The sequence below is a fragment of the Anomaloglossus baeobatrachus genome, chromosome 6 (assembly GCF_048569485.1).
Source record: "Anomaloglossus baeobatrachus isolate aAnoBae1 chromosome 6, aAnoBae1.hap1, whole genome shotgun sequence".
Taxonomy (NCBI): domain Eukaryota; kingdom Metazoa; phylum Chordata; class Amphibia; order Anura; family Aromobatidae; genus Anomaloglossus; species Anomaloglossus baeobatrachus.
In genome coordinates this window covers 331207826-331231075 of record NC_134358.1, presented here as the reverse complement: position 1 = coordinate 331231075, position 23250 = coordinate 331207826, and the positions used below count along the sequence as shown (strand labels likewise).

General features: G+C 45.1%; 1 protein-coding gene across 1 annotated transcript in view; it reads right to left on the bottom strand.

Annotated features, from left to right (window-relative positions):
- The window catches only part of LOC142244335 (uncharacterized), a 190460-nt gene that overhangs the window by 82730 nt on the left and 84480 nt on the right, over positions 1-23250 (bottom strand). The window contains exon 8 of the mRNA XM_075316541.1: positions 2689-2728. Within this exon, the coding sequence (XP_075172656.1) occupies positions 2689-2728 (40 nt within the window). The remainder of the gene's footprint in view (positions 1-2688; positions 2729-23250) is intronic.

Here is a 23250-nt window from a genome sequence, read left to right as displayed (position 1 = left end):
TGCCAGGAAGTCCGGGCACCATCTTTCACTCAAAGCAAAAGTGACATAGGTCATTTTCTGATCCCATTATCACACATTCCCTGAAAAATCTAATTTTTCAAATTAAGTTTTTTTTTCAATTTTCTTCTACAATATTTATTAGCTCCACAAGTGAGCATGCATATGTAATACACTGTACTACATATGTGCATCACCAGTCTTTCAGTGACAGGCAGATGGTGCCATAACAATCCATATGCATCACGTGGTTGCATTGCAGAGCAGTCAGTGACAGAGGGAGCTGTCTCACTTTGTTAAACGCCTTATTTACTCCCATTGCCATGGCTTGTAAACAGTCCACAGAGCCACTCTGTTGTTGCCTTGTCTTATAACAGCAGGGAATAAGCAGGGTAAGATGGAGCTCATGGATTGTGACCCTAGGGTGAAGACAACGGTGTTTTCATGTCCTAATGAAAAGTGACATGCTCCATTAGAACAAACAGTATTGTGACATCAAGACTTACCATTAAGGTTTTATAACACAAACAGCGCATTCACACAAGTACACAATAGTCTTATTTGCAGATATTAAAAATGCGGACTTACATAGTTAAATGATAAATCCAAAAAGGTTATTTATTTTAACAAGTTTGTTAGGGATGTGATTTTGCGGCACTTACAAATTTAAGTTTTCTAGTCCTCTTTCTGTGCTGGTTAGTGGAGCCTTCCTCACAGATTGTACAGCACTCCTGATCTCAGAATGGCAGTAAAGAGGAGGATGTGATAGACCTGTCCTACTGCCCCTCCAAATTTTAAATGATTAAACAATGCAAACAAAACGTGAAAATCTTAAAATAAACAACCACTTATTACAAAATCTAAGACGGAAACAGAGCTATAGTAAGGCCTCATGCACACGCTGCATTTTTTTGGGTGCAGTTTTGGTCTCAAAACTGCATGCATTTACTTCCCCAGCAAAGTTACCAGATTTCAGTTTTTCTGTGCGCACGTTGCAGTTTTTTTTGTGACCACAAAGATGCAGCATGTCAATTCTTTGTGTTTTACCAGAGTTTGAGCCCTCTAGGAAATATATTTCACTTAAACGCATTGGACAAAATGCAGCATAAAAAGTGTCAGAAACGCATGCGTTTTTTGGATGCGTTTTTGCGGCGGGTGCATTTTTTTTGGGGCCAAAAACATGCATCTTTGTGGTCACCATGAAGATGCAGAAAGCGCACACTCTTAATGATAAAAAAAAAAAGTTTAATACTTTATTACATAAAATATATAAATCATAGATTAAGATATGAAAAAATACATGAAAAAAAAGAAGAGGGGGTATTCTGGAAATATTGTTTGGAAGCCCATATATCATATTGAGAGATGAGGTGGGAAGAAGGCTATAACAATTAGTGCATCTTAATGAGATCATATAACATCTCTAGTACCATTACGTCATCTATAAGTAAGGTAGAGAATCAGTACACATCGTAATCAACATACATAATCCATGAAAATATAAGGTGGAACTGGGGGTGGGGGTCGCTGGCATCTGGAGGCGGATCATGCACCCATTGTAGCCACTTTCAGGAATGGTACTTCATATATTTCATTCTTTAAGTACACTTTATCTCCTGATACTGATAAAGCTGTGTAATACATGACAAAGTTTTCTTTGTGTGGATATCACAGAATAACCCAGGTTACCGTGTCATTAAGTAATAGATTACAGTGAAAGGTACTTTTCCATTAGTTTAATATCTACTGTATATTGTATCTTTACTTGGGACTTTCCCAAAATTTCCCTAATCAAAGATCTTCTTATGCTCTGATTTATGGATTATGTACTGTGATAACTATAAGAAATTACTCTCCATGCACTTGTAAGATCTCTAGCTCTATACATAATTAAGATACACTAATTCTTATATCAAACTTCCTCCCTTGTCTCTCAAATGCTATATGGGCTTCCAAACGATATTGTCAACCCTCCCCCCCTTTTACATATCCTTTCACATATCATGATCTAGCATGAGCATTAAATATTTTGCAATAAGGTATCAAAAATCCATGTTATTTAAGGTATATCTATCTCATTGTTTCATTCTTATTGTGCGTATGTTATATATACTCAATATATCTCCATCTCACTGGAGCAGCATTATGTAATGTATGGAGGGATCTTTTTGTTATTCTTACACCACTTAGTTGGTGTCATCACAGTTCTTGACCATTTAGTCTGATAAATATGTCTCAGCGAGGTAGCTGACGGCCAGGCGAGGCTACATGTACCTTTATCAAGAGACATTTTGAGAACAGCAGACCTGTAGAGTCAAGGAGGAAAGTAGAACAAGTACAGGAAGAGAACATTAATAGAAAAAGGGTGAGGGAAAGTCAGCTCTCCAAACTTCGAGCATATGTATCAGTGAAGACATCGCACAGACCTGTCAGTCACTCTACAAATCCATTACCTTGACGAAGGCTAAACGCTAAAATGCATAGGTAAGCCATGTTTCCTGTGTGTATAGCACACAGCGTTTTTAATTATGTAAAATAAAAGTGACATTTTACCGGTATGGATAGTTCTTTTTCACAGTAATATCATTTTTACTTATCGAGAACATGTAATACTTATGAACTAGTAAATGCCACAAAATCACGTCCCATGCGCATAAAAAAGTTAAAGTGTCCAACCCATTTAATACTCACCAGTACTGAAGGACCAATGGCTTTCCATTAATTCCACGACCTAAGCAAAGAAAAAAGAGAAAAAAAATAAGCTAGACAGTACAAAACAGAATAATGGCTATCTTTAGTCGAAACTGGGGAAATATTCGCGAATATTCGACCCTTAATGTAAGTCTATGGGAAACCAGAATAATTTTACGTTGGACCTGTCGGTGACCTGTGTGACTGAGGAAAAGGCTGAACTGGATGGGAAAAGGCTGAAACAGTATGGGCACAGCCTGTAGAGGGTGCCTCACTGTATTTCTGGTGTCTTTGAATAACGTGCTCAGAGCAGCACGCGGCGTTTACGTAGTCACCAAAACAGCTCTCAAACAAAACTAAAAGAGGGGAAATTGCTAAGAAACAGTTTCTAGTGCCTAATCACTAATAAAACGTCAAATCAAGCCCCGACCTCACAAAAAAAAACAAAAAAAAAACACTTTAGAATATGTTCACACGTTTCATTTTTTACATTTTTCCTTCTTTTTCGATTAGAAAGGGCTGTAACTTATACATTATATTGGTGTCTGTCTCGCACCTTTTTTGGGAGACATTTGACAGCACTTTAAAAGGTTAGCTACAATGTGCCTTTTGGGATGTTGACCTTGCCCTCCTCTTCCACCAACACCACCGGCTCCAGTGGCCCTTTATTCAAATGTAGAAAGGGCCACTGGTGTCCTCAAATCTCAAGACTTCTTAGGGCTCTCAGGTGGGCCCTGTAACATACATTGCAGAAGGATGACAGTTATTTGAAGTTTTCTGTGTCCCCTATATCATTAGTGTGAAAGTTGGAATACGTACGAACACTTTACACAGTGCTATTGCCAATGTGGCCATTTTGGTGTTGGCCTTGCCTTCCTCCTCCACGAAACACCGCCGGCTAAAGTGGCCCTCTATTCAAATTCTATTCAAATGATTCAGTAATTATGTTTTATGGACAAATTAACGCCACGGTGGGACATCGAAGCTGATGTCGATGATTGCATCTGACCAAAAGTAGGTTGGGAGCAGGAGGCATCATCGCCTGCTTCCTAGACCGCAGTTTGTGAAGCATGCAGCACCGTGGAAGTGGCAGTTGTTTCACTCTGGTTCTCAGGCTTTATTCCACTAGCTAACACCGAGGTTTTAAAAAATAATCAGTTTCCCCAGGGGGAAATGGTTCAGATACCATGGAGCACAGCAACACAAGGTACTCCCAATAGCTCTCAACAGCTTTTTTTAAAAAAATTGGTAGGATTTGCAACAGAGCATAACATGCCAAGGAGTTTAAGGCTATGTGCACACGTTGCGTTTTTTACCGCGGAAACGCTGCGTTTAGAACTGCAGCGTTTCAGTGGCAAATTGCATGCTTTCAGCTTTCCCAGCAAAGTGTATGAGAGAGCCGAAAAATCAGTGCACACGCTGCGTTTCTAAACGCAGCGTTTTGGATGCCAAAAATCGGTGCGGAAAGAAAAGCAGCATGTCACTTTTGTGCGGTGTGGCTGCGTTCTCTCCCCCATTGAATCAATGATGTTGGGTCAGAACGCAGCTACACCGCAGTGAGCTGCTTTTTTGTTGCGGTCCGCATGCTTTGTCGGCATGCCAGAACGCAGGCATTTACCTGGAAGTGAGGTCAAGAGGTTTCCTGTTGACCTCACTTCCTGGCAAAGTCCAGGAAAGCCCCCGGTGTCGCCAAAGTGCCCGCCCCGACCCCCGACCCCCCTCCCGAAAATCCAACATGGCCGCGCGCACAGTAGCGCACCGGCCGCCCTGCTCCTATGATTTCTGTCGCATGTGCAATAACACATGCGACAGAAAAATGCCCCCCAGGCCCTGCCCGGTCACCCCCTATTCCCCCGGTATTCCCCCTTACCTGTCCGGTCGCAGCGCTGATCCCCCGTGGCCCCCTCCTCCTTCACAGCAGACGCCGGCCGGTCACATGAGCAGAGCAGCTGACAGCCAGCACTGTGTTCAGTGTGAGCTGTGCTGGCTGCTCGGCACTCTGCAGCTGTGACCCGGGGAGAGTGGGTGCAGATTTTTGGCACCCACTCTCCTCAAGAGGAGGGTCTGCCCTCCTAGAAAATGGGGGATACATTCCCTGAACGTGCCCCCATATTCTAGAAGGTCCAGAGGCGACGTGGGACGTCCATATGGATTTCTGCGGACCCATTTTTTTTCAAATTTTTTGATTAAATTGGAGAACAAGGGAATGATTTGGGGAGTGTTTTTTCTAATAAAAATTTTTTTGTCATTTTTTTTGCTTTTGTTTACTGTCAATTAGTTATGTCGGGTATCTAATAGACGCCGTGACATCACTAATTGCTGGGCTTGATGGCAGGTGACATTACACATCTGGTATCAACCCCATTTATTACCCCGTTTGCCAACGCACCATGGCGCGGGATGAGTTGGGGGCGAAGCGCCAAGATTGGCGCATCTAATGGATGCGCCACTTCTGGGGCGGCTGCGGCCTGCTATTTTTAGGCTGGGAAGAGTCCAATATCCATGGCTCTTCCCACCCTGAGAATACCATACCCCAGCTGTCAGCTTCACCTTGGCTGGTGATCTAATTTGGCGGGACCCCACGTTATTTTTTTTTTAATTCTTTATAAATAAAAAAAAAAAAAAGCCTGGGGAGCCCTCCAAATTGATCACCAGCCAAGATGAAGCTGCCAGCTGTGGTTTGCAGGCTACAGCTGTCTGCTTTACCTTGACTGGCTATCAAAAATAGGGGGGACCCCACGCCATTTTTTTTTTTTTTTTTTATTGGATAAATACTAAGCTAGGCACCCTTTAGTGCCACATGAAAGGTACTAAAGGTGCCAGCTTAGAATATGCAGGCGGGGGTGGGACGTTATATATATTTGACATCCATTCATCCATTGACACTTTTTAGGTTGTGTGCCCACAATCAGGGTTTGCAGCGTTATGGGCGCTGAGTGTTTTCCCTGCGTCCATAACGCTGCGTTGTGCAGTAGAAGCACAGTGGAAGGATTTTTGGAGATCCCATGCCCACTGTGCTTCTTTTCTCCGCAGCATAAACTGACCGGTGGCGCAGCTTCCCGAGCCTCAGCATGTCATTTTATGCTGCGGAGACGAGAGTGTTCTCTGCAGGTAGCATAGAGCTAAAGTCCACAGCATCCTGAACCCAAATCGTGGGCATGGGCAGCTGCGTTCTCCCGTGGACAACACTCACATCTCTGCAGGAAGGCTGACACTGTGTACTAGACGCCGTGTCGCTGGATCATGGCCACATAGCCTTAGGCCTCTTTCACACGTCAGTGATTCTGGTACGTTTGTGCTTTTTTTTTTAAACGTACCAGGATCACTGACATACGCAGACCCATTGTAATGAATGGGTCTGCTCACACGTCAGTGATTTTTCACTGCACGTGTCTCCGTGCGGCGTACCCGCGTGTGCGCGATTGCCGCACGGAGACATGTCCATTTTTTTCTGGCATCACTGATGTCCCACGGACCACGCAGTGGTGTGGTCCGTGAAACACGTGCCAGAAAAAAAACGTGCTTTTAAAATAAAAATCATTTTAACTCACCCGGCGTCCAGCGATGTCCTCTGCAGCCCGTTCTCCCTGCTGCTTCTGAGCTGGCTCATTATTGTCGCGCATATTCATGATGTGCGACACAGCCGACCCGGAAGCAGCTGCTGCGGGGGTCAGCGCCAGCCGGATGCTGCACCGCGGGAGCGATCAGCACCATGGAGAGCGGGAGCGGGCACAGGTGAGTTAATCTCTAAGTGCAATCACGGGCCACGGAGAACGGAGCCCGGATTGCACTTAGACAACCCATGTGTGCAGTGATTCACGGCACACGGAGGGACATGTGCATGTTTTACACGCCAGTGAAAAACGTCAGTGTTTTTCACTGACGTGTGAAACGGGCCTAAAAGTGAGAATATTGTTGCTACAGCAACATTTTGGGTGAAGTAGCTGTGGATTCAAAATGCTTAATATACTCCTGAATAAAATCCTTGAGGGGTTCAGATTCCAAAATGGGGTCACTTGTGGGGGTTTTCTGACGTATAGGTGCCCAAGGGGCTCGGTGCGCGAAGTTTATTTCAACTTTTCCAAAATTCAAATGGTGCTCCTTCCATTCCAAGCCCTCCCATTTATCCAAACAGAATGTGGAGCAGGAAATTACATCACAGGTTTTTTTTCCAAAGGTCTGTGTTCAACCAACTTTATTAACACTGACAAGTCTTAAAAAACGCACCTAAAATAACCGCATGAAAAACCCATGAAAAACGCATGCGTTTTCCATGCCTTTTTCTCAAAAAGCATTGTTTACAATTCTCCCCTCTGCCAGAGGGTGCGTTTTTTTCCGCGCTGAAAAAAAAGCAACGTGTGCACATAGCCTAATACATTCAGTTCACCTAGGGTGTGATGGTTCAGGCACCATGTAGCAAAGCATCAGAAAGTACTCCAACAGCTTTTTTTAAAAACTTGGTAGGATAAGCAACAGGGCATAACATACCAATGAGCTAAAAAAAAATTTTGATTCCACAGGGGACCATGTGTAACACACCGTGGAGCACAGCATCAATAAAGAACACAGAGACTGCCTGACCAATTGTTAAAGACAGTGTAGCCTCAGTGATTGTGCCAGTGCATAATGTACAAAGGCTTGAAAAATATTGCACTGGGCGATTGGGCCAAACCATTACATCACAGCAGCATAAGTTAGATTAGTCATGCGGTCTCATTAGATGATAGAAGACAAAATAGTCTTGAATGAGAAAGAATGGAACTTATTTGAACTTAAATACAAATTTTGGGGCTACAGTTATTATTTGATTTTGTTAACAGGCGGCCTGAGATACTCTGGGACAATCCATCTATGGTTCATTTTGATCATCGTCAAACTGTCTGCACTTTCCATGGATAGTCGTGTGCGAGTATCTGTTATTATTGACCCCGCTGAGCTGAAAACATGCTCAGACAACACACTCACAGCAGGGAGCTAGCACTTCCAACTTCCAAAGCGTATAAGGCGAGGTCTGGCCAAGTGTTGAGCTTGGAAACCCAATAGTTAAAGGGAACAGTAGCCTCGAAAAGCACGCTGATACGATCACCTACATAGTCCCTTACCATCTTACTTAAGTGTTCCCTCCTTGTCATAGTTCCCCCAACCGGTATCTGGTTCAGAGTTGACGGTTTGTGGAAAATGGACCAGTTTTGGCACATTAATCCCCCGCCTGTGTTGCTCCTACTATGCGTAGCCCTCTCTTGTAATCCTGTTCTGTGAGATGACACGCTACCTCTGACGCCAGCATGATCTGAGGGTAATCGTTTCATCAACAGTTCCACTACAGCCCTCTTGAATGTTTCCGTAGTACAATCCTTATTTGCCTCGACAAGTAGCGAAACGAATTTGTCTTTTTGTAGCATGGGTCAAGGAAGGTACATAACCAGTATTTGTTGTCTGCCAAAATGTGGACTACATGCAGAGACTATCCCTATAAAAAAACTTAAATACTTTATTAAATCACTTAAAACCCCTCTTTGAAATCAGCCATCAGGCTACAGAGGGTTTTTCTGAACCACCATTGTAGTTTACTATTGGCCTCCTTAGGAACCCACTTCTGGGAGAAACGCGTTGAGGCTTGAAATTACTATTTTATTCATATCAATGAGATAAGTTTTTGAATTTTCCTCCCTCCCTACTGTCCACCTGCCACCCCAATTTATTTGTTGCACTTATCTTAGGCACTGCACCTTTTTTCCGGCAGGGACTTCAGGGGCAGCAGGGAAAGTCGTCGCGGAGTGGGGGTGCCACATCGCATTTTTAGGTTGCCAACCCCTGCTGTAAGGCAGTGCACAGATAGGTGCAGCTATTGAGGGCTAGCAATCTATCCTGTGCACTTTATTAAATCACTTAACCACACCGTGATTACTAAAAGTATTTAAGTTTTATAGGGATAGTCTATGTGCATGTATTTTGTTATTCCCTAGTTATCACATATATGAGTCTTGCAAAATGTGGACTAGCCGACCGTCATGAGAAAGGCAGTGTGACATGAACTGTGCCATGTGTCCCAAACTCCAAACTGGAAACTTGTGTGTCACTGCTAAAAATACATTCTGTCTCCCTAAACCTCCTCTCCTCTTCAGTCTCTCTCTCCCTCCTCCTGCTCCTCCTCAGGCCGACCATGCTGGACAGCCCTGAAGCTTGGGTTGTCAATCCCTTGGTTACCAACTTCAAAGCATCCCTGTTCTTTATCATCCTCCTCATCCTCAAAGGTGGCCTGAGCTTGTTGGCCGATGTTGTGTGGATTATTAGAAACTATTGTGAAGTCTGGATCTGGATCCACAGACAACTCGGATGCATGAACACTTTGGTCAGTCAAACCATCCAGTGAGCGTTTCAATAAACAAATCAGTGGAATGGTAATGCTGATAAGAGCATCATCACTGCTCACAATGTTGGTACAGCAATCAAAATTCTCTAGGACCTGACAAATGTCTGCAATCCACACCCACTCTGCAGTACTTATGTCTGGCAGCTGCGTCTGACGGGCATGTTACAGCTGGAATTTGTATACTGCCCTCTGCTGCTCATGGATCCTGGCAAACATATGATATGTTGAATTCCATCTCATAGGGAGGTCACATTAGTCTGAGACGAGGCAAGTGAGCGCTGCCACAGCACTGACAGGCCAGTAAAGAGGGAGATGACTTGCAAAAAAGGGCGCTAATACGTCAAACCTTGGTAAGTAGGTCTGGTATCCCAGGGTATTTTTTTTTCCAGAAAGTGCTGAACTGCTAAATTTACAACGTGGGCCATACAAGGAACACACGTGCTTTAAAGCAGCCACCAGATTACGACCATTATCGCACAGTACCAGCCCTGGACGAAGGTCCAACGGCGCAAGCCACTCCTCTGTCTGCTCAGTTATTGCTTTCAAAAGCTCAGGTGCCATGTGCGATTTGTCAACGATACAGATGAGCTTCAGTAGAGCGTGTTGCCACTTAGCCGAGGTAGTGCTGCAAAGATCCCCCCTGGGGAATGATGTTGACGTTTGGACACCGACGGATGTTGAGGAGGATGCACAGGAGCCAGATGAAGAGTAGGAGGAGGTAGTTGCTGCTGTGTAAGAGACTACTGAAACTGTGATTGAAGTGGGGCCCGCTATTCTGGGTGTGGGAATTATATGGTAGGTTGCCGGCTCAGACACTGTACCATCGCCACCAGGTTCACCCAGTGTGCAGTCAGTGAGATGTAGCGTCCCTGTCCACTTCCGCTTGTCCACGTGTCTGTGGTTAAGTGGACCTTCCTTCTTATGCTGTTGGTGAGAGCCAGTTTGATGTTTACAGACACGTGATTGTGGAGAGTAGGGACGGCACAACGTGAAAAATAGTGGTGGCTAGGCACAGAGTACCGATGGTACTTGGACTCACATGCCACAGGTGGTAGTGCCGCCATGTGCAGTGTTGATTGATCTCTGGCAGTGGTCGAAACACTCTTACAGCCCTTTTGCGGACTATGGGCACATACTCCTCTGCACTGCTGCTACCCGCAATCCATGCCACCCGTCCATGTTGGATTTATCACCTCATCAACGACCAGGTCGTCTTCAAATTCCTGAAGGTCAACATCTTCGGGAATGGAGGTTTCAGGCTGACCTGAGGGCAACTGTCTCATCATCCTCCAACACTTCCACCCGATTGCCCAGCATGTCACGGCCAACAACATGGCTTTCTTCTGGCCTTGGGTGCTCAAAGATCTGTGCATCACTGCGTTGGTGGTGTTGCGTGGTGAGAGGCAAGAAAGGTCAAAGGGTCCCGTAAACAGTTCCTCAGAGTAACCTGCTTTGGGGTCATGTTTCCTTAGAATACCGATGTGAGGAAGGAGGATCAGGCTGAGGATTTGTTGGGCCAGCCTCTGGGCTACTCCAGTCTCTCTGTTTGGACCCTTGGGATTTGCTACGCGACAAGTAACTGGAGGTATTTTCTGCTAGCCAACTCGTTACCTGTTCGCACTGGTCAGGGCGCAAGAGTTGTTTCCCACGTGGACAAGAAAATTGGGATAGGAAGGCAGAGGTCGATAAAGCGGGAACCTTTTTCTTTGGCTCGGTCACACTGCTTGGGCGACCACCACTGTCACTACCACCTCGTCCACGGCCCTTACCGCCTCTTTTTCCCATTTTTTTTGGTTTGATTATTTGAAGGTGAATACTGTAACAGGACCCTTTTGTACAGGCAGTGGAACGAAACTGATGCTGGGTTGTTAAACTTGTGTTAGTTTCCCACGATAGCAGTTTCTGTAAGCCTAAAAACCGCAAGGTACGTTTATTGGACAAAGTACCACTTGGAGGAGTCGACAAAGATGTTGTGAATGTCTTTCAGCCCTAAGGCTATGTGCGCACGTTGCGTAAATACATGCAGTTACGCTGCGCTTTGTAGCGCAGCGTAACTGCATGCGTCCTGCGTCCCCTGCACAGTCTATGGAGATTGTGCAGGGGCCGTGCGCACGTGGCGTTTTAGAGCGCAGCGCTTCGGCTACTGCTGAAGCGCTGCGCAAAAAGAAGTGACATGTCACTTCTTCCGTGCGCTTTGCCGGCAGCTCCTGCTCTGTCTATGGGAGGAGCTGCAGGCAGAGCGCATGGAATCGGCTTTCACTACGGACATTTCTGCAGCGATTTAAAGCGCACATGTGCTCTTCAGATCGCTGCAGAAATTTCTGCAGTTAACTGTACGCAACGTGCGCACATAGCCTAAAAGAAAATCAGGGTTTGACACCACTTTCATTTTAGTATTGGTTTTTGGCACTCAGACTGTGTTTTAGTAAGAGCAGGGCACTATGTAGGTTCTGTAAGCTCTGAAGACCCCACCACCAGGATGTTAGCTTGCTGCTATAAGGCTACTTTCACACATCCGGTTTGAGCACTGCGGCTCAATCCGGCTGTGAAAACTATGCAACGGATGCGGCGAAAACACCGCATCCGTTGCATAAGTTTTTACATGCGGCCCGTCCGTTTTTTTCCGGTTGCGGCATGCTACTGAGCATGCGCAGTGGAAAAAACCGCATGCGGCGACCGGATGCGTTTTTTTCCGCATCGTGCCGCATCCGGCCTCCATAGGTATGCATTGAAAAATGCGCCGCAGCGGCCGGATGCGGCGCGATGCGGTGTTTTTTGCCGGAGCAAAAAACGTTGCAGGGAACGTCCGATCCGGCCGCGGCATCGGCTAAATCTGCCGCATGCGGCAAAAACCGGACCGAACGCAAGCCCCTGCGGCACAATACGGCAGTAATGTAAGTCTATGCAAAAAAAAAACGCAACCGGCGTTACAAAAGCTGGTTGCGGTTTTTCTGCAGAACGCCGTATTGTGCCGCAGAGCAAAAATCCGGATGTGTGAAAGTAGCATAACAGTATTTTGCTTCAGGCAGTAGAGGCACTAACTTTGAGTATTAATTAAAAATTTGGTAACACCGACACTGTTTTAGTAAGAGCAGGACACTATGTAGGTTCTGCAAGATATGAAGCCGCCACCAGTATGCTAGGTTGCTGCTAGTAAGGTATTGGCCTTCAGGCAGAAATAGAGCCACTGACACCGAGTATTAATTAAAATTTTGGAATACTGACACTGTCAGTTGCAGCAGGCCACTATCTAAGTTCTGTAAGATATGAAGCCACCACCAGGATGCTATATATTATGGTAGTTAGCTTCAGGCAGAACTACAGGCTGTGACAGCAATTTTTTTTTTTTAAAAAAAAACCTACACTATTTTTTTTAGCAGTAAGGTACTATGGAGTTTATGTACGCTATGAAGCCAACACAAGAACACAACTGTGCTGGTATGAATTGAGATGGTGGCTGACAGGCACTACACCTGAACCAGTAGTCAATTTTGGGACTTTTTTTTTTTTTAGGAAGTTGTAATACCTATTCCTAGTAGAACACACACAAGGGATGTAGCAGTGCCGGGATTGTTGCTTATTAGTAGCAGATGTCAGGACAGCGTTAATCTTCCCCTGCCTGTGAAAAAGCTCTCCCTATATTACACACTGCAGTAACAGACCGTATTCAGCACTAAGAGGATTTTTTTTTGTTTTTGGCGGTTTAAAACAGAAACGGATCTCACCGAAAAAAGCAATGCACTACCACTGACACTATAGCTATTTCTGCGATTTCTTCACCTGTTCGCACCTAATGCACACTATTCTTCAGCCCTTAAAAGGACTATTTTGGATTTTGCAGCAGGAACGTTATATCAAACAAAGCACTGCATTGTCCCTATACCTGGTTCTACGATTTACACAGCCGCTAGCAGCTAATGCTAAATATATCTTCAGCCCTTCGAAGGACTATTAGCTGGCTGTAGAAACGCTCTCCCGCACAATACAGTATATCTACACCGCCAGCTCAGGAATGAATGCGTGCACAATACGGCGGCAGCCTTACATAGCCCCTATGACACTGTGCAGCCAAGCCAATCACAGTAACACCACAACAAAGATGGCTGTGGCATTACAGTGAGGGCAAGCAACATCAAATGTGTTCATTGGCTGGAAAAAGGCACCAGGAAGTCAGAAATTAAAATATCGAAGCGAATACCATATTAGCCGTCGGATAGCGAATACCTCGAATACCCAATTATCCGTTGGATACTGAATAGTGGCAAATACATTCGCTCATCCCTAGTAACCCAAAAAGCAACAAAAAAGCCAAAAAAAAACAAACAAAACAAAAAAACTAGAAAATGAAAAACGACAAAATGTTAGGCAAAAACACTTTCTGGTCAAAGAATGCACCTTGCACGTTTTTTGCCTCATAGGTTATTTATTTATTTATTTATTTTTTAAGTAAAAAATAGTGATGGGCGTACTTGGGTCGGTGGGTCTAACCAGGTTAATAAAAAACCCAAAACAAAAAAAGTACCCAGTTTCTGGCCCTGAATTGATCACAGATATCTGGCCAGATGCCGGTCCCCTTATAAGTGTATGGGGACTACAATCGAGCGCTTAAAAATGGTGTTAGAAGCAGTTCATTCTACTATGCACTGCTTTCCCCGCCCACCGGCGTCTGATAGGCTGGGGGGACGTCTGACTGCAACCAGAGTGCCAGCATGTCTGACTGCTTTCAATCACAAGGGATAGGATAGGGCTTGGCTCAACAGTCATAGATCAGGTGCTTAAAGAAAAAGGGACTGTATAAGGAGGAGATTAACACCAGCACTCAAAAGGATAACATGAAAACAAACGGGATCAAATGAATGCTTTTTTATTATAGCTGCCATGCTATACCAATGCTGCTGTATTCGCCACCAGTACTGACCCCTAGGACCCTGTCCTGCTTCCGGTTGACGCTTTTTGCAGGTATTTTGCACTCTATACAGTGGAACCTCGGTTTACGAGTAACTTGTTGTGCGAGTATTTCGCTAGAGGATCAAAGCTTGCTGTAAATTTGTAGCTCTGTTCACAAGCAATGCTTTGCTGTATGAGCAAATACTCACCGCACACACTTTCGGTTCCGTACTTTCACCGCGCTATGACCCGCTCTTGCAGTCAGCACAAACACGCACACACATTATGCTCACCTACCCTCTGTTCCCTCGGCAGCATCTTCCCTGGTTCTTATAGTCTGCAGATATGTGGATACGGTAAGCACAGCGACCGATGCAAGTCAGGAGCTGCCACTGTCAGTTCTTCCCAAAGGCAGCGCGTTGACTGACCAAATAGAGGCAGGCTGCTCATGAGTATGACGTCAGCTGCTGAAGCGCTGACAGTGGCAGGTCCTGCATCGGTTACCGGATACACATACCTGCGGACTACAAGAACCAGGGAAGAGGCCGCCAAGGGAACGGAGGATAGGTGAGCATAATGTGTGTGTGCGTGTGTATGTGTGGAATGGCAGAATAGGGGACAAGGATAGGACATTGCTACAAGTTGTGGAACAAATTGTCGGAGTTTCCAATATTTTGCTTTGCTAGACGACAAGTAACTTGGTTTACGAGCACACTCACAGAGCGGATTGTTTTACACGTGCATTCAGTCTAATGCCCAGCATCCTCTGTGGACAGTATGTTAATGCTACACCTTCTCTCCTACAGGCTCTCTCCTTACCTCATTCCTCCTATCTGCAGTTTCATGGTATGCCACTTTAGAGATTGCCTTTGTTCCTACATGTCTGGCATTATTTTGATATATATTGTTCTACTAGCTTTTGTACCCAGGCGTTGCCCGGGATAGTAACTATCTCTGTGTGACTCTCGTGCCCCGTCTGACTGTCTCTTTCCCTGGGTCTCTGTCTGTCCAACTCTATCCTTCTCCACTGATGCATTACCTCACACATAAGCTTCTTATTCTATGAAGGTCTTTCGTTCCTATAGCAACCAATCAGAGCTGCTAATAATAACCTGTGACTTGCAGCTCCATTGACTCTACTGGAGGTAGGCTTTTTGGAGAGAAACTAAAGTGCAGGGTTAAATTTTCATCTCAAAACATAGTCTATGACGTTCCGTTTGTCACATGAGGCGTCTGTGCAATATTTCGTGATTGTAATTGCAATGGTGCGGATTCCTTTAGCGGACGCGGACACAGACACAGCTTTATATATTAGATTGTTATGTCTGCCAGCAGCACTGTAACGTATGCAGTTTGTAGCAAGTTGCTGTAATCCCCCACTGACCGCATGTAACCTGTGTCCTCGTTTGCAGTTTATCACCGTATTTAAATATGCTTTTGTTACTGCTATGTTCATTTTTTTCAATAATGATATATTCCATCTTTTCGTTTTTAGCATTATTTCTGCAAGCACAGGTACCAAGATGGTGATTTATTATACCATAATCTGCATAACCATCCTGCTTCTGGACTACATCCAATAATATATCAGTAATCGATTCTTTAAATGATGGCCTTAATATGTGGGTTGACCTGCACCTTCAGCCCCTCATTCCTCGAATACACGGCTATCTCAAAGATAGAACTTCCATCTTATTGGCTTTTGAAGCATTAAAGGGGTTATCCGGCTTCTTTTGACTTTTTTTCATTATTACACTATTGGGCTACATTGGGGCAGGTAAGTAGATAGAGACCACTTACCTGCCCTGCTGTCAGCCCCTCTCCCCCGGCTCAGAGTGGTCATGTGACCGCTCCTGCCGCGATTTTGCTGCTTCCGGTCATTTCATGTCTACATGGGCAGGGCCATGTTGACATGCAAATCTGGAACAGCATGTCGCCTCCCTGCTGGGCGGGTACAGTGCGTGAAGTAACCGCCCCCGTTCCCTGCACCCTCCCACACATTCCCCTGCACCCCGTACTCTGCCCACAACCTCCCACACACTCCGTAGTCTCCCTCCCCCGCCTCCTGTGCCCAGCTACATGCGCCCTGAATTCCAGCTAATTCACTTGCTGTCAGATACACTGTCAGCGCTGTGTCCCCAGCGCTTTATCATGTGTACTGCCTGACGCCCTGGGAACTGTCTCCCCCCCCCCCCCCTCCCCCGTGCGCGCTGTCTGTGTCATCATGGGTCACCTGTGTGTGTGCATCAGTCTGTGTCCCACGCCAGCCCCACGGATTCCCGCACTGCAGCGTGTCAGTGTTTGCCCCCCTTTGCAGTATAAGCTGCTTCTCACCCTGCAGTGCGTGCAGCCGCGGGGATGATGTGCAGTCTGTGTCCCGCTCCCTGCCAGCCCCGCAGCTGCCCGCACTGCAATGTCAGTGTCTGTCCGCAGAATCAGCAGCTTCTCACGCCGCGGGGCTGGCAGGGAGTGGGACACTGACTGCTAAAGGTGGTGTCACACACAGCGACAACGACAACGCTGCTACGTCACCATTTTCTGTGACGTTGCAGCGACGTCCCGTCGCTGTCGCTGTGTGTGACATCCAGCAACGAGCTGGCCCCTGCTGTGAGGTCGCCGCTCGTTGCTGAATGTCCAGCTTCATTTTTTGGTCGTCGCTCTCCCGCTGTGACGCACAGATCGCTGTGTGTGACAGCGAGAGAGCGACGAAATGAAGCGAGTAGGGAGCAGGAGCCGGCTTCTGGCAGCCTGCGGTAAGCTGTAACCAAGGTAAACATCGGGCAACCAAGGTGGTTACCCGATATTTACCTTCGTTACCAGCCTCCACCGCTCTCACGCTGCCAGCGCCGGCTCCCGCTCTCTGCACATGTAGCTGCAGTACACATCGTGTAATTAACCCGATGTGTACTGTAGCTAGGAGAGTAGGGAGCCAGCGCTAAGCAGTGTGCGCGGCTCCCTGCTCTCTGCACATGTAGCTGCAGTACACATCGTGTAATTAACCCGATGTGTACTGTAGCTAGGAGAGCAGGGAGCCAGCGCTCAGTGTGCGCGGCTCCCTGCTCTCTGCACATGTAGCTGCAGGTTAGATTAGATGAGATAATTACCTGCTGTAGATCTCCTGCCTCCTGACGTCACCGCTTTCTCTGCCCGTCTCGCGGACGGCCCGAGACTGTCACTAGCAGGGACGTCACGGGCTCTCGCGATACTGCGTAGAACTTGGCGGACATAGAAGTCAGTGACAGCGCTGACGTCAGCAGAGCAGGAGATCGTTACTGCAGGTAATGATCTCATCTAACCTCCTGACGGCAGCGCTCGGCATCCCCTGCAGTGACCTGGGCTGACCTATTGATGTTAGCTCAGGTCACTGCACGGCTCTCCCAGCCAATGGGGAACATTTTGTTCTTCATTGACTGGGAGTCTCATTGACTATGGTATGGATCGCCGTGCGACGCCCTTATTGGATTACGCCGGACCCGGATTTGATTGTTCTTGTCAATAAATTGTTGAAAGAGGGAATGTGGGGAGTGTTTTTTCAAATAAAACTTTTTTTGTTGTCTTTTTTATTTCTTACTGACTGGGTTGGTGATGTCGGGTATCTGATAGACGCCTGACCTCACCAACCCCAGGGCTTGATGCCAGGTGACATTACACATCTGGCATCAACCCCATATATTACCCCGTTTGCCAACGCACCAGGGCAACAGGATGAGTTGGGGCAAAGCGCCAGGATTGGCACATCCAATGGATGCGCCACTTCTGGGGCAGCTGTAGCCTGCTATTTTTAGGCTGGGGAGTGTCCAATAACGGTGGACCTCCCTAGTCTGAGAATACCAGACCACAGCTGTCCGCTTTACCTTGGCTGGTGATGCAATTTGGGGGGGACCCCACGTTTTTTTATTTTAAATTATTTAATTTTAAATAACAGCGTGGGGGTGCCCTCTGTTTTGGATTACCAGCCAAGGTGAAGCTGCCAGCTGTGGTCTGCAGGCTGCATCCGTCTGCTTTACCCAAGCTGGCTACAAAAGATGGGGGGACCTCACGTCGTTTTTTTTTTAATTATTTATTGGCTAAATACAAGGCTAAGCACCCTTTAGTGCCACATGAAAGGCACTAAAGGGTGCCAGCTTAGAATATGCGGGGGGTAGGACATTACATTGGTCTATTATCTATCCCTCTATCTATCCCTTGATTCATTCATCCATCCCTCTATTTATCCCTCTAGCTATCTGTCTCTATCTATCCCTCTATCTAGCTGCTTCCGTTTTTTTGCAGTATGAAAAAAATAGGAAGGTACGCAGATGACACACGGACCATATACGGAACGGAACGGATGCCACACAGTTGCATCCGTGAAAAAACATGACCATTTTTTGCGGACCGCAAAAACGGGGCAGTCCTGTGAATGTAGCCTAATCAAGAGTCTTATGAGGGTGATGTATTTAATTACAAAAAACAGTTTTTTCTTGGTGTATGTGTTTATTTACTGTCACTAACAGATTACTAAGGGGGGGGGGGGGGGGGGTCTCATAGACCCTGACGATTAATATCTGGCTTAGAGGCAGCTGTGGGCTGTGATTAACTTCATATTAGCCTGATTGCCACCGCCCCAGAGCAACCAGGAAAAGCCAGGTAAAGTGCTGGGATTGTCACATCTAATGGATGTGACAATCCTGAGTGGCTGCAGGCTGCTATTTTTAGGCACGGGGCGGCTCAATAAATAGGGGTCTCCCCAGCCTGACAATACCAGCCCCCAGCTTTTGTGGTTTATCATGCCTGGGTACCAAAATTCGGGGGGACTGAATTTCGTGTATTTTTAAATTATTTTTGTAAATCAAGAAAAAAGCTGCATGCAGTTCCTCTTATTTGGATACACAGCCAAGATACGCACACGGCTGGGGGCTGCATACTGTAGCCATATGATTTTTCTGTTCTTGGTGTCATAATATGGGAGAAAAACAGTGAAAAATTTTATGCATTTTATACCACAATAATGATCCGCAGAGTTGAATTGCTTTCCCGCTCATCAACCGTCTTGGCGCCCGTGATTGGTTGTAGGCAGATTCTGTCACATACGCTAAGGGTGCGTCTGACTGCAACCAATCACAGGAGACAGAACAGCTGGAGGACGGGGAAAGCAGTGCATATGAATGAGCAGTAATTAGCGGCCCAGCAAGTGAAGGAGAAGCCACGGGAGCAGTGTACAGCTTCAACGGAGCCTCGGTCAGTATGAAGCGCTTTCTTTTTTTTTTTTTTTACTTTACTATTAATTTTTAATTTCACAAGTGCCTGATCCTGATCACACATCCGGAATCCAGGTCCTGGTTCTGCCCAACAATAGCCTCTGATACTCTGAAAAGAGGGCCGTTTACCCCTACACTGACTGAGAACGAGTTTTTTCAGTAGCTACTCTGAAAAGATGACGCAAAGTTTCGTGAACCTCCATTTTCAACAACCCACGAAGTACAGTTTCATCAACACAGTATGATAGCCCCGACACAACCCACCACATTTTATAATGGCTCACACACAGTATAATGCGCTTCACAGACATCCAAATACTATAATGTCCCCCTCATACAGCCCAGCAAACTATATTTTGGCCCCTACACAGATCAAAACAGTATAATGGCTGCCCCACCTAATGATTAAAAAAATTACTCATCTCTCCCCATTCTCCCGCTGCTCCAATCTTCGCAGCAGGTGTCCTGAATGTCCAGCACTGGTCTGCAGAGGCTGCGTTGAAGTGACATCATTGTGCCCTCTGCACTGAGACATCAAAGCTCATAAGCACAGGGAGAATAATGGAGGAGGGAGCCTTCAGATCATTGCTTTCAATTATATTGGCATTTATCGTTCAGTTGAACGTGCAATACAGGACGGAGGAGGGTCCAGTGCAGGCCCTGGAACTGGCCCCCTGACTCACAGGTCCCTTAGTAGCAACGTGGTCTGCCGCCATGAGCGGTACACAACCGTATATACCTTTCAATTTTAAATAATTATATATTATTTAAAGCCTGGAACTACAGTTTATTAATCTCAGCTGTGATTGGTTACAGTAACAGTAATTGGTTATAGTAACAAAGGACAGTGTTAGTATAAGAGGTAATAAGATGTCAGTGGGGAGACGGATAGAGAGAGACAGACAGGGAAAGAAAAGAGACGGAAAGCTAGAGACAGACGGTGAACGAGACAGACTGTGAACGAGACAGTGTGGAAATGAAAGCCACCTCACAGACCTGCATCATGCTAGTAGTGACATAGCCATGCTGTGATGTATGACAGCATGACCAAAATATCATGGAGCCCAAGGAAAAAATAGTGGTCAAGATTTTTCACAAAAATCTGCAGTAACTATTTTATTGTAGATTATGATTATTATTATCGCACTATTTCTTGCTTGCTGCTACACACAGTGTAGATATGTGAATCCTCACATCACATGCAGCAGACACAGTTGTCGACAGTCAGAATGAATTGTCATGTGACCACTCGTATGCAATCTGCACACTCCACATTCAGAGCCCAATGTGTCAATTCATATAGTGACACAGAGGGATAAGCCTGGAGAATATGTGCGCATAGAGATATATAGATATATAGATATAGATATAGATATATATATATATATATATATAGATATATATATATATATATATATATATATATATATATATATATATATATATACACATATATATATATATATACACACACATATATATATATACATACATATATATACATACATATATATACATATATATATACATACATATATATACATACATATATATACATACATATATACATACATATATACATACATATATACATACATATATATATACATACATACATACACATATATACACATACACACACACACACATAACTATATGACAAACCGCGCACACACATGTACCATACATACATGGCGTATATATCTACTATAGACTCACATTGGGTGCTATATATAGTCTGCCTTAGGCTATGTGCGCACGTTGCGTAAATACATGCAGTTACGCTGCGCTTTGTAGCGCAGCGTAACTGCATGCGTCCTGCGTCCCCTGCACAGTCTATGGAGATTGTGCAGGGGCCGTGCGCACGTGGCGTCTTAGAGCGCAGCGCTTTGGCTGCTGCCCGAAGCGCTGCGTTCTAAGAAGTGACATGTCACTTCTTCCGTGCGCTTCGCCGGCAGCTCCTGCTCTGTCTATGGCAGGAGCTGCAGGCAGAGCGCATGGAATCGGTTTTTTTTTTTTCTCTACGGACATTTTCTGCAGCGATTTGAAGCGCACGTGTGCTCTTCAGATCGCTGCAGAAATTTCTGCAGTGACTGTACGCAACGTGCGCACATAGCCTAACACAGTATTCATTTATCTATAAGGGGTGAGGAACATGTAACAACTGTTTCTGTTACCATTGTGGATGGGATGTGAGCTGATTGCTGTGTCACAGATGAGAGAAGCTGGATCTCTGCTCTGTCACATGCTGAGAGGTCAGGTGCTGGGCAGAATACTGACAGCCATTGAATGTGCAGAGGGAGGGCAGGGGGCGTTTCTGGACACTGAGGCTGGGTGGTGCCAGCTCTGACTGAGGTTTGGCAACCAAGAATACAGGAAATTGTCATGTTTGTTGGAGCTGAATGTAAACAAGGTGCTGCAGAGAATAAAGGGTGAATTCAAGAGGAACAAAAGTTAGAAAACAAAAAATAATGTAGGGGTGATTTATATGACAATAAAGCGCAGATTAGCTTACAATTTTTTTTGGAGTGTATGTCGGATAACTCCTTTAAATTGGAAGAATAAATGTAATTTTGTTACATGTGATCTTGTAGACTTAAAGTGGAACCTCGCTTAACGAGTAACCCAGTTGACGACTATTTCGCTATACGAGCAAGGCTTTCTGTAAATTTGTAACTGTTTACGAGAAAGCCTTGCTGTACGAGCAAAATACCGCATACACTTCTGGTTCCGTACTTCCACTGCGCTCTAACCCGCTCTTACAGTCCACACAAACACACAAGCACGAACAAACACACACAAACATATACGCATGCACACATATGCTCACCTTACCTTCCGTTCCCTCGCCGGCTTCCTGGAACTTGCATGTATCGGGTAATCAAAGCGACCGATGCCGCACCTTCAGCTCCCAGCGCGCTGACGTCAAAGGCAGGAGCCGCTTGCCTCTGATTGGCCAGCGCGCTGCCTTTGAGTAGCGGCTGACCGGGGAAGGTCCTCCCTCCACAGGATATGTATCCGGTAACCATCGCGATGAGGGAGTAATTTCCCCTGTCAGGCGCTACTCAAAGGCATCATGTCCAGTAATAAATAAACGGGGAATATTACCCCAACTCACCGAGCTTCACGGACGAATCAAAACACAGATTAGAAATCTCGATGGATTCTCATAAACAAAGCATAAGGTGCAGTAATATAAAATCAATTTTTATTGAAAATTATTTTTCCTGATGAAGCAGGCGTGAAACATATGTTGGTATGAGGAACCACGCTCAGCCTGAGGTTTACAGACATGGTACATTTGATCTCAGGTAAATATGCAAGTTTTGTGTTTACTAATCTTCTCGGGCGGGTATGCTGCCCGATAGTCTTAATCGCTCATATGTCAGGTTTTGACAAGTGCTGGAACTTTCCATGCAGTTGCAGTCTCTATTATGGCTTTGCTGCCACCTACTGGTGATTTTTGTTAATGCAGGTGGATAATTTATGTATTGTTTAATTACGTCCTTTGACTAGATACTGTAACATCCCTTGCATAGTGTTATTATGCATTATCTTTACCTCATTTCAGTATACTGCCTCCTTTCATATTGAGATATTATATATATATATATATATATATATATATATATATATATATATTTGTACTAATTATATATATTTATTAAATTATATTTATTGATTGGGTATTTGTAGTATTTTCTATATTCTCCATATATCTATTTACACCTCGACTGGTTCCTTCTTGTTTTTGTAGTAAATTTAATGATTTTTAAAAATTTCAATAAAAATTGATTTTATATTACTGCACCTTATGCTTTGTTTTTAATAGAATCCATCGAGATTTCTCATCTGTGTTTTGATTCGTCCGTGAAGCTCGGTGAGTTGGTGTAATATTCCACGTTTATTTATTATTTGACATTTGATACGTGATATTTTCTGTTTAACAGAGTGTCCTCCTTCATAATGGATTTTGAGGCCAAGGTTACCTAAAGCAATCTAAAGATACTGGTATTTTTCGCAAAAATACTACAAAACAAGGGGATACAGATATATCTCTTA